This window comes from Oryctolagus cuniculus, chromosome 12 (assembly GCF_964237555.1).
Source record: "Oryctolagus cuniculus chromosome 12, mOryCun1.1, whole genome shotgun sequence".
Taxonomy (NCBI): domain Eukaryota; kingdom Metazoa; phylum Chordata; class Mammalia; order Lagomorpha; family Leporidae; genus Oryctolagus; species Oryctolagus cuniculus.
The window spans coordinates 72,741,496-72,754,516 of NC_091443.1; the positions used below are offsets into that span (position 1 = coordinate 72,741,496).

The 13,021-nt window shown below is 39.6% G+C and overlaps 1 protein-coding gene across 4 annotated transcripts in view; it reads right to left on the reverse strand.

Moving 5' to 3' along the window:
- Positions 1-13,021, reverse strand: part of ATP8B4 (ATPase phospholipid transporting 8B4 (putative)) — a 260,383-nt gene that overhangs the window by 83,461 nt on the left and 163,901 nt on the right. For all 4 annotated transcript variants that reach the window (XM_051822381.2, XM_051822379.2, XM_051822380.2 and 1 more), the window contains one exon: positions 7,510-7,675. In XM_051822381.2, the coding sequence (XP_051678341.2) occupies positions 7,510-7,675 (166 nt within the window). The remainder of the gene's footprint in view (positions 1-7,509; positions 7,676-13,021) is intronic.

Sequence of the window (13,021 nt, forward strand, 5' to 3'; positions counted from 1 at the left end):
AATCATGCAGTTTTAAATTTGTTAGTTTGGGGTTCTATTCTTTTTCATAACACACAATATATTTTAGTGCACTTTAATATATATGGATTTATTTGCATCCTTAAACTCTTGATCCCATAGTGAAAACTTTAACACAAAAACAGCAAGTGTAATTTTCCTTTCCTCAGTGGTGTGGCCCTTCACTTAGAATTTGATAGCTCAAAGCAAGAGAGAAAAACATTTGACAGGATACATGTATCTAGTTGTCCTCACTACCAAAAATTCCTTTAAAGTCCAGAAAAGATGGAGGCACTGGCACTCTCATACACTGGTGGTAGAGATATAAAATAATACAATCAATTTTTAGAAAACAGTTGGGTCATTTCTTATAATCTTAAAAATAGTGACACAATGATCTTGTAATTTCCGTTCCTGAGTGTATACCCAAAGCAAATTAAAATAAGTATTTCTTTAATAGACACGAATGTTTGTGGCAGTTTTACTCATTTTTATGGTTTGAGCAGAGTTTTCTTCCCAACTCATACAGATGCTGAAGTCCCAAAGTCACAGATTGATGATCCTTGTAGGGAGGAAGTCTAATCCTCTTCTTGTGTCTGAAGGTAGGGCATTTGGGAAGAGATGGTCTTTCATTAGCTTGCTGTAACAGAGTCACAGTGGCTTCTTGAATACAAGGTGTGCTCCCTGTCTCTCTGCTGCCTTGTTCACCACGTGATACTCTCTACACACATCCCATCATCCACACCAAACACTAGACCAGTGCAGTCACCTGGTCTTGGACTGGACTGTGAACCCCCAAAGCTATGACTGAAAATAAACTTTTTTCTTTATAAATTACCTCCTTTTATGTATTTTAATTGTAATAATGGGAATCTGACTAATACATTCAGAGTAGCCCAAAGCTGGAAATAACCCAAATGTGTATCAACAGAAGACTAGAAAAGGAAATTGTAGTATATTCATGCCGTGGAATATTACTCAGAAAATATAAACTACTAATTGATACAACATGAATAAATGACAAAAATAATATAGTGCATAAAAGAAAACAGACACAAAAGAGGGCATACCATATGATTCTACTTACATGAAGTATAAGAATAGGCAAAAGTCATTTTTAGTGGTAAAATCAGAGCAGTAGTTGGTTATAGATGCTGAATGAAAAGAGACAAGAGTAATCTTTCTGGACTGATGAAGCAGAAGTTACATGCGTATATATAATTATCAAAACTCATCAAGTCATTTAATTATCTGTGTATTTAATTATATGTTATAAAAAATGTGAAATAAAAAATGAGTATTATCAGCAAACTAAAAATTTGAGAAATATCTCAAAGAAAAAAATAGATTGGATCAAAAATAGATTGGATCGGTCAAGAAACAATGGTGAAGAAAACAGAGTGGGCAGGTGTTTGGCCTTGTAATTAAGCCGCCAGTTTGGAGGTCAGCAAAACACATAGAAGAGCCTGCATTTAAGTCCCAGCTCTGCTCCTGTACCAGCTTCCTGTGGATGCACACCTTGGAAGACAACAGCGAATGGCTCAAGTAGTGGGTCTCTGCCACCCACATGGCAGACCTGAATTAATTTTTGCTGGCTCCTGGCTGCAGCCCGGCTCAGCCACAGCTGTTGCTGCATTTGAGAAGGAAATCAACAGATGCGAGATCCCTCTCTCTGCTCTCCCATCCCTGCCTGTGTTTCTGCTTCTCAAGTAAATAATACTTCTTTTTATTTAGTAAATATAAATTTCCAAAGTACAGTTTATGGATTACAATGGCTTCACCCCACCATAATTTCCATCCCACTCGCACCCCTGCCATCTCCCGCTCCCTCTCCCATTCATTCACATCAAGATTCATTTTCAATTATCTTTATATACAATACTTTTATAAAGAGAAATGAAGCTCAAAACATGTAATGAATACAAATGTAAGAACAACCGTCAAAAGTTCTCCAAATTCAGAATCAACAAATGAGAAATTACTACAAAGAGTTGTATGCAAGCAAACAGGGAAATATATCAGAAATGGATAGATTCCTGGACACATACAACCTACCTAAATTGAACCATAAAGATACAGAAAACCTAAACAGACCCATAACTGAGGCAGAAATTGAATCATTAATAAAGGCCCTCCCAACAAAGAAAAGCCCAGGACCACATGGATTCACTGCTGAATTCTACCAGACATTTGAAGAACTAACTCCAATTCTTCTCAAACTATTCAGAACAATCGAAAAAGAGAGAATCCTCCAAAATTCTTTCTATGAAACCAGCAGCACCTTGACTCCTAAACCTGAAAAAGATGAAGTAGAGAAAGAGAATTACAGAACAATTTCCCTGATGAACATAGATGCAAAATCCTCAATAAAATTCTGGCTAATAGAATGCAACAACACATCAGAAAGATCATCCACCCAGACCAGGTGGGATTTATCCCTGGTATGCAGAGATGATTCAATGTTCCCAAATCAATCAATGTGATACACACCACAATAACAAACTGCAGAAGAAAAACCATATGATTATCTCAATAGATGCAGAGAAAGCATTTGATAAGATACAACACCCTTTCATGATGAAAACTCTAAGCAAACTGGGTATGGAAGGAACATTCCTCAATACAATCAAAGCAATTTATGAAAAACCCACGGCCAGCATCCTATTGAATGGGGGAAAAGTGGGAAGCATTTCCACTGAGATCTGGTACCAGACAGGTACTCACCATTGCTATTCAATATAGTACTGGAAGTTTTAGCCAGAGCCATTAGGCAAGAAAAAGAAATTAAAGGGATACCAAATTGGGAAGGAAAAACTCAAACTTTCCCTCTTTGCAGATGATATGATTCTTTATTTAGGGGACCCAAAGAACTCTACTAAGAGACTATTGGAACTCATAGAAGATTTTGGCAAAGTAGCAGGATATAAAACCAATGCACAAAAATCAACAGCCCTTGTATACACAGGCAATGCCACGGCTGAGGAAGAACTGCTAAGATCAATCCCATTCACAATAGCTACAAAAACAATCAAATACCTTGGAATAAACTTAACCAAGGACATTCAAGATCTCTACGATGAGAATTACAAAATCTTAAAGAAAGAAATAGAAGAGGATACCAAGAAATGGAAAAATCTTCCATGCTCATGGATTGGAAGAATCAATATCACCAAATGTCCATTCTCCCAAAAGCAATTTATAGATCCAATGTGATACCAATCAAAATATCAAAGACCTTCTCAGATCTGGAAAAAATGATGCTGAAATTCCTATGGAGGCACATGAGACCTTGAATAGCTAAAGCAATCTTGTACAACAAAAACAAAGCCGGAGGCATCACAACACAATACCAGATTTCAAGACTCACTACAGGGCAGTTATAATCAAACTTGGGCATTTAAATTTAACTGAAAAGTGATCCCTGTTAAATATAAGAGTGGGAATAAGAGAGGGAGGAGATGTACAGTTCGGCACATGCTCACTCGGACTTACCCCTAATGGTAGAGCTAGAAATGTGCCAGGGGATTCCAATTCCATCCCATCAAGGTGGCATGTACCAATGCCATCTTACTTGTTAAAGTGATCAGTTTAAGTTCATAATTGATCAAAAAGATAGGATTAAGTGTCAAAGGGATTACATAAATAACACCAGTGTCTGCAAATAATAATTGATAGAATTAAAAAGGAGAGAATGATCCTACATGGAAAGCAGGATACACAGCAGACTCATAGAATGGCAAATGCCCTAAACAGCATTCTAGCCTTAGAATCAATCCTTAAGGCATTCTCATCTGGCTAAAAAGCCCATGAGAGTTTCGCAGGCATGGAAAGCCAAGACACTCTGGCAAAAAAAAAAAAAAAAAAAAAACCTAAATGAAAGATCTCTGTGAGTGAGATCCCAGCAGAAAGAATGGGCCATCAAAGGTGGCAGTACCTTTCTCTGAAGGGAGGAGAGAACTTCCACTTTGACTATGACCTTGTCTAAATAAGATCAGAGTTGGCAGCTCATGACAAGAGCCTCAGGTGATTACTGACGTCATAAATAAGAGTGTCAATTGTTTACTTACTCCCCATGTAGGACCTCAGTCCTTAATGTGTTGTACTATGCGAATTAATGGAAGAACTACTACCCAAACAGTACTCTATACTTTGTGTGTCTGTGTGGGTGCAGTCTGTTGAAATCTTTACTTAGTATATACTAAGTTGATCTTCTGTATATAAAGATAATTGAAAATGAATATTGATGTGAATGGGATGGGAGAGGGAGCGGGAGATGGGATGGTTGCGGATGGGAGGGAGGTTATGGGGGGAAAAGCTGCTATAATCCAAAAGTTGTACTTTGGAAATTTATACTTATTAAATAAAAGTTTAAAAAAAAAAACAAATGAGAATAGCCAAAGGGGTCATGAGTACATGGTCAGTAAAAACGGATTAAAGAATTCCATTCAACACTCCTAGACCATCTGGGTTTCTCCTCCTGCCAGCTTACTCTCAACAACAGGCTGCAGTGACATTTGCCCCTTGGAAAAAAACCTTAAACAGATTTTTCTACACAAAGTGTACACTATTTCTGAGGAAGCCTTCAAGATTTGAGTACTGAGACCAGAGACCAAAGGGCCCAAAGTAGCTTCAGAATTCCACAAGGGGCTAAACATCATCGTGAGTGGATTAAGCGATAGTCTGAAACGCTGGCATCCCATATGGGCACCAGTTCTAATTCCACTTTCAATCCAGATCCCTGCTAATGCACCTGGGAAAGCAGCAGAAGATGGCCCAAGTCTTTGGGTCCTTGCACCCATGTGGGAGACCCAGATAGTACTGTTGGCTCCTGACTTCAGCCTGGCCCAGCCCTAGCCGTTGTGACCATTTGGGGAATGAAACAAGGATTGGAAAGCATCTCTCTCCCTTCCTCTCCCTCTCCCGCTTTAACTCTGCATTTCTGAAATAAAAATTAAAAAAAAAAAAGAATTCCATGAAGAAAAGATAAAGAAAAGAATTGATAATTTTCTTTCAGGCCAGAAACTTAATTGCAACCCTCTCTCCAATGGGACCATGGTATAGACACCCAGCACCAGATCTGGAAAGTGAAACAATAACCCCAGGAATCATGAATTCCAAGAGGGAGGAACCCCACATCCAGAAGACAAGTTATTTGTTCTGCCTCTCCCAACACATCACAGGAGGCAGACCACTGTACTTCAATGGGAATCTACATTCTCCAACAGAGGTTCTTAAACACAAGTAAGAACAGGCAGCCACAAATCACCAAGCATTTGAGAACAGCATGAAAGTTAGACATGGCACTCAAGAAAACAGGACACTCGATAAAATAAAACATAATAGAGGAAACAAAAGAAAATTTCAAATTAAGTTTAATTAATATGCTCAAAGATGTCTAAAAAATATCATAACATTAAATGGAAAACAGATTGCTATTAAAATAAAATAGAGTTTTGGGAATGAAGTGAACTCAGAGGCAGAGATAAAAGAAACTTACTTAAAGGCACACCCTCAGATGAAAATACAATAATTCCTTGTTGGCATTAGTATTATAAAGTTCAATTAAAGTCATAAATATAATTATGTGAATCCTTAAAGTGATTAAAATCTGAGGAATGGGTTAATCTGGCATCATCAAGGATAAAACTGTGGCTTCAATGTAGTCCCAACAGGAAAACAAACAAACAACAACAAAATACAAAATATATATCTATTTGGATGGGAGGGAGAGGTACAAGTATATAGCTACATATATAAAAATATATACATTTACATGTATGTATGCCTATATAGTACACAACACAAGTCTATATGCAGCAGCTTTCACTTTTAAGACGATATTACTTTTAACTTGATAGTTGGAAGTAAAGAAACATATAACTTGTAAATGGCATAAATTGGGCTCTGTTGGAACAAGAACCTGATTCACTAAATTATTATCTACCTGTCTCACAGCTCCAAAATTTAAAGTGGCCCAGATGGTTTTGTTCTATTCTGAAAAGCCTGAAATTCAAACAACCATCTTATAAAAATGAAGACTTTCTCATAATGCAGACTAATTAAGGGTATTCTTCTTTTTTAAATTTTTTTTATTTGACAGGTAGAGTTAGACAGTGAGAGAAAGAGACAGAGAGAAAGGTCTTTCTTCCATTGGACCACCCCCCAAAATGGCCACCATGGCCATAGCTACACCGATCCAAAGCCAGGAGCCAGGTGCTTCCTCCTGGTCTCCCATGCGGGTGCAGGGACCAAAGCACTTGGGCCATCCTCCACTGCCCTCCTTGGCCACATCAGAGAGCCAGACTAGAAGAGGAGCAACTGGGACTAGAACCCAGTGCCCATATGGGATGCAGGCACTGCAGGCAGAGGATTAACCAAGTGAGCCACGGCGCCAGCCCCAGAGTATTCTTCTAATATAAATGTAATTTACCCCCATTACTGAGAAAATTCAGTCTAAGCTTATGGCTTGTGCTCGTTGGCATGTTAGATGCACATACTAATAGAGCTATGTGACTCGAGTATATTTCCCCATTTGTCCTTACTGCCAGGAAGCTCACAGTCAAATATAGTACTCAATCATAAGACATATTCCATCCCTGGAGCCAGCACTGTTGTGTGGTGGGTTAAGTTGCCACCTGTGGTGCCAGCATCCCATATGAGCACTGGTTCGAGCTGCTCCATTTCCAACCCAGCTCCCCACGACTGCACCTGGGAAAGCAGTGGAAGATGGCCCAAGTGCTTGAATTCCTGACTCCCACGTGGGAGACCTGGACAGTGTTCCAGAGTCCTGGCTTCAGCCTGGCCCAGCCCCAATCATTGCAGCCAACTGGGGGGTGAACCAGTGGGTGAAGATTTCTCTCTCGCTTTCTCTAACTCTGCATTTAAAGTAAATAAATTTTTTTAAAAAGTATTTCATCCACTTTGGTATTTGGGGGTCCTGACTTTTCCATTGCCCATATTTCTTTTGCCACAAAATCTCCACATTTTAGGGGAAAACATTCAGGAATTAAAGAAAAACTAGTGACTAGTAAAGTCCTTGTGCAAAGTTCTAGCTTTCACTTATAACTCATACAAATTTAATTTTAGTTCTGATTTTAAAAAACAAAAAGCAAAAATCAAGGTTCACCACTCAGATACTTTCTCTCTCTCCTTTTTTTTTTTATTTTTTATTTTTTTGACAGGCAGAGTGGACAGTGAGAGAGAGAGAGAGAGAGAGAAAGGTCTTCCTATTGCTGTTGGTTCACCCTCCAATGGCCGCCACGGCTGGCACACTGCGCTGATCCGATGGCAGGAGCCAGGTACTTATCCTGGTCTCCCATGGGGTGCAGGGCCCAAGCACTTGGGCCATCCTCCACTGCATTCCCGGGCCACAGCAGAGAGCTGGCCTGGAAGAGGGGCAACTGGGACAGAATCCAACACCCGACCGGGACTAGAACCCTGTGTGCCGGCGCTGCAGGTAGAGGATTAGCCTATTGACCCATGGCGGCGGCCACTCAGATACTTTTAACTTACCTGCATTATTTTCCTCTGACATTACAGTGTGACAGACAGCAAGCAACCTAAAGAATTCACGCACTTTTGGATCACCCTGTTTAATGGATTCCATCAGACTGTGATCAAAGAACTGAAATGTTCTGTCTGCTTGGGATTTGACTGAGAAACCCACAGAATCTTTTTCCTGTAGAAAAATAACAACAACAGAGAACAATAGACCTTAATCCAACAATAATCTTTTTTTAACTTTTATTTAATGAATATAAATTTCCAAAGTACGGCTTATGGATTACAATGGCTTCCCCCCCGTAACGTCCCTCCCACCCGCAACCCTCCCCTTTCCCACTCCCTCTCCCCTTCCATTCACATGAGGATTCATTTTCGATTCTCTTTATATACAGAAGATCAGTTTAGCATACATTAAGTAAAGATTTCAACAGTTTGCTCCCACACAGAAACATAAAGTGAAAAATAATAGATGATTTTTTAAGTGATGATGAAATCAGATCAGACCTATTATCATGTTTAATCCCAGTGAGAGTCAAGTTGGGAATTGATAATTTCTTCTTCTTTTTTTTTTTTACAGAAGATCAGTTTAGTATGCATTAAGTAAAGATTTCAACAGTTTGCACCCCCATAGAAACACAAAGTGAAATATACTGTTTGAGTACTCGTTATAGCATTAAGTCTCAATGTACAGCACATTAAGGACAGAGATCCTACATGAGGAGTAAGTGCACAGTGACTCCTGTTGTTGACTTTACAAATTGACACTCCTGTTTATGGCATCAGTAATCTCCCTATGCACCGGTCATGAGTTTCCAAGGCTATTGAAGCCCCTTGAGTTCTCCGACTCTTATCTTGTTTAGACAAGGTCATAGTCAAAGTGGAGGTTCTCTCCTCCCTTCAGAGAAAGGTACCTCCTTCTTTGAAGACCTGTTCTTTCCACTGGGATCTCACTCACAGAGATCTTTTGCCAGAGTGTCTTGGCTTTCCATGCCTGAAATACTCTCATGGGCTTTTCAGACAGATCCGAATGCCTTTAGGGCTGATTCTGAGGCCAGAGTGCTGTTTAGGACATCCGCCATTCTATGAGTCTGCTGAGTATCTCGCTTCCCATGTTGGATCACTCTCCCCTTTATTTATTCTATCGGTTAGTATTAGCAGGTACTAGACTTGTTTATGTGCTCCCTTTGACTCTTAGTCCTTTCATTATGATCAATTGTGAACTGAAATTGATCACTTGGACTAGTGAGATGGCATTGGTACATGCCACCTTGATGGGATTAAATTGGAGTCCCCTGGTATGTTTCTAACTCTACCATTTGGGGCAAGACAGCTTGAGCATATCCCAAATTGTACACCTCTTCCCTTTCAGTGCTTTTATGATTCTACAGTCCCAATAATCTTAGAGTAAAGTGACTGTTTCATCACTACCAATAAATATAATCTTCTCATTTTAGAACCTTGCACCAAACAACAAATCTACCTAAAGTATATGGAGAAGAGAAATCTCCAAAGGCCATACAGATCCTTAAATGTTCTTTGCAAATAAAAATACAAAAAAAATAGTTCAAAAAATTGAAATTTTTTTTCAAAATTTACTTAATGGCAAAATGTGTTTTGATTTAGTCATTTGGCAGCAATATCCAATTCGTAATAGTACATATACAGTGATTTTCTTAGCTCACTTCATACTTGTGAATTACTATTTTCAATGCAAAAGTATTAATTTAGGAGCCAGGGTAGTGGCACAGCGGGTTAAGCTGCCACTTGCAATGCTGGCATCAAATACTGGGGGGTCATTTGGGTCCTGACTGCTCCACTTCCAATCCATCTCACTGCTAACGTGCCTGGGAAAGCAGCAGGAGATGTCCCAAGTCTTTGGGCACCTGGCACCCATGTGGGAAACCTGGATAGGAAACCTGGATGGAGTTCCTGGTTCCTGGCTTCAGCCTGGCTCAGACCAGGATGCTGCGGCCATTCGGGGAGTGAATCAGTGGATGGAAGATCTTTCTCTCTTTGTCTCTCCTAATCTGTCACTATGCCTTTCCAAAAAATAAAAATTATTTTTAAAATATATTAATGTATTTAATTACAGGATACTTTCTTAGATCTCACTGGAAACAGTGCATAATGACAGCCCATATTATCTTTCACAACTGGAAAATTCTTAGGGGATTATAAGCCTGTGTCTATTTTAAGAGCAAACCCATAAAAAGTTCTACTCTGAACACTCACATACAAGTTTACCAGCTGCAGAGACCACATTGCCTCCCCAAAGATTGCTGATACAGTTTTATTCTTAAAGTTTCCATTAATTTTTGCAGTTTGTCCTATATAAATGAACAGATATCATTACAAATCCTTTTTTTCCTCCTAAGAAACATTTTATTTCATGAGTACAAATTTCCTCAGTGCAACTTTTGGAATATAGTTATTCTTCCCTCCATACACACTCTCCCATCCCACCTTCTCCTCTCTCTCCCATTCCCAGTCCCATTCTCCATTAAGATTTTTTTTTCACAAGTAATTCTATACACTGAAGACCAACTCTATACTAAGTAAAGATTTCAACTACTTGCACACATACACACACACACACAAAAAAAAAACTGAGAACAAGTTTTACAGTTGTTTTTTTTTTTTTTTTTTTTTGACAGGCAGAGTGGACAGTGAGAGAGAGATAGAGACAGAGAGAAAGGTCTTCCTTTGCCGTTGGTTCACCCTCCAATGGCCGCCACGGCTGGTGCACCGCGCTGATCTGATGGCAGGAGCCAGGTGCTTCTCCTGGTCTCCCATGGGGTGCAGGGCCCAAGTACTTGGGCCATCCTCCACTGCACTCCTGGGCCACAGCAGAGAGCTGGACTGGAAGAGGGGCAACCAGGACAGAATCTGGTGCCCCGACCAGGACTAGAACCCGGTGTGCCAGTGCCGCAAGGTGGAGGATTAGCCTAGTAAGCCGCAGTGCCGGCCTACAGTTAATTCTCATAATACAACTCATTGAGGACAGAGGTCCTGCATGGGAAGTAAGTAGACAGTGATTGCTATTGTTAATTTAATAATCAACACTCTGATGTATGTCAATGATCACCTGAGGCTCTTGACATGAGCTGCCAGGGCTATGGAAGACTTTTGAATCCACAATCTGCATCAGTATTTAGACAAGGCAATAAGCAAAATGGAAGTATTCTCCTCCCATCAGAGAAAAGCACATCCTTCTTTGATAGCCACTTCTTTCCACTGGGGTCTCTCTCACAGAGATCCTTAATGTAGGACATTGTTTTCCAACAGTGTCTTGGCTTTCCATGCCTGAAATGCTCTCACGGACTTTTTGGCCAGATCAGAATGCCTTAAGGGCCGATTCTGAGGTCAGATTGCTATTTAAAGTAATTGTCATTTTATGAATCTGCTGTGTGGACTGCTTCCCTTGTTGGAACACTCTCTCCTTTTTAATTCTATCTATTATTATTATTATCAGACACTGTTCTTATTTATATGGTTCCTTTAACACTTAATTCTATATGTATGATCATTTTAACACTTAAGATGACATTTTTTCCACCCAGCTTAATGGGATTTAGGGTCCCATGGGAAATTTTTAAACTGTACCCTTAGAAGTAAGTCCACAGGAATGTATGCAGAATTACACAGCATTACAGTTACAAACTTCCTCCTCCCTCTCTTATTCCCACTTTTATTTTTTACTGAGATCTTTTTTCAATTGACTTTATATGGATATGATTAACTCCATGTTAAGTAAAGAGTTCAACAAATAGTATGAAGAGAAGAAAAAAACTGTTCCTAGACAATCAAGACAAGGGCTATTCAAGTCACTGCTTCTCAAAGTGTCAATTTCACTTCTAAATGTTTCCTTTTAGGTGCTCTATTAGTTTTCACAGATCAGAAAGAACATATGGTGTTTGTCCCTTCGGGACTGGCTTACTTCACCAAGCATGATGTTTTCCAGATTCACCCATTTTGTTGCAAATGACCGGTATAAATCCCTTTTGAAAGAGAAACAATGCTATAGGCAATTTAAATTGTCCATTTTGAGTCTCAAAGGTCCCCAGTTCTTTGAAACTATATTTATTCTAAAATTAATAATACTGGATAAAAGAAATATTATTAAGTAAACATTATTTTATTTACAGTGCATAGACACCATGTTAACAGCTTCATATGGAGTACTACATATTATCTTAACAACTGTAGTGGACATTGTTATGCCCATTTTACAGAACCTCAGCGTTGGCAGAATCATCTACATAGGAAGTGGTAGAGACAGGTCTCAAATTCAACAAAAAATCCATGCTTTGGGGCTGGCACTGTGGCGGAGCAGGTAATGCCACCACCTGCAGTGCCAACATCCCATATGGGTGCTGGTTTGAGGCCTGGCTGCTCGACTTTCAATCCAGCTCTCTGCTATGGCCTGGGAAAGCAATAGAAGATGGCCCAGGTCCTTGGGACCCTGCACCTGCGTGGGAGACCCAAAAGAAGCTCCTGGCTCCTGGCTTTGGATCAGCTCAGCTCCAGCTGTTGCAGCCAACTGGGGAGTGAACCAGTGAATGGAAGACCTCTCTCTGTGTAACACTTTCAAATAAATAAATCTTTTTAAAAAAGAACAAACCATGCTTTAAATCCTTTGTTGTAATATCTCCCTAATCCTCATTTTTCCCTTGCCCACTCACTAATTTAATAATGGCTACAACTTATTAAATATTTACAGTATACTAGTTTATTTAAATACTTTTAATATTTTCAGCCAACGCAGTATATGCACATGGCTACAACATCAAATACACTAAAGATTAAAAGTAAAAGCAATAGATACTTCATCCTCCTATCTCTCCTCTACCACCCACACACAGCCTTCCTCCTCCTCCCCTTTTCTTCCTCCTCCTCCTCCTTCAGAGGAAATCATTCTTAAACTTGACAACAGGTACATCTGGGGGCCTGCATTGTGGCAAGCATAGGTAAAGCTGCCACCTGCAATGCTGGCATCCCAAATGGGTGCTGCTGCATGTCCCAGCTGCTCCACTTCCAATCCAGCTCCCTACAAGTGGTCTGGAGAAAGCAGTGGAAGATGGCGCAAATTTATGGACCCCTGCCACTCACATGGTAGACCTCCTGGCTTCAGCCTGGCCCAGTGCTGGCCATTGCAAACCATCTGGGGAATGATTCACAAGGTGGGATTTTTCTGACTCTCCCTCTAACTCTTTCAAAATAAATAAATAAATAAAATTTTTTAAAAGATACATCAGATCTCTAAATTATGTACTTATACCACTATTTCTGGATTTAATATTAGACCTTACTTACAAACATCCTTCCATAATTAAATGATGACTTAGTTCATTTACCCCACTTTCCTACCTTCTAGCCTCCCATCTGACTACAGAGATACATCCGAAGTTTTAATTTCCCCACTGGTTGCTTCTCAGTAACATATGGAAGCCTTCCTGTCTGTTTTAATTTACCAATTATAAACCTCCTTAATTGATAAGATGAAGTTATTATATATCCTTCA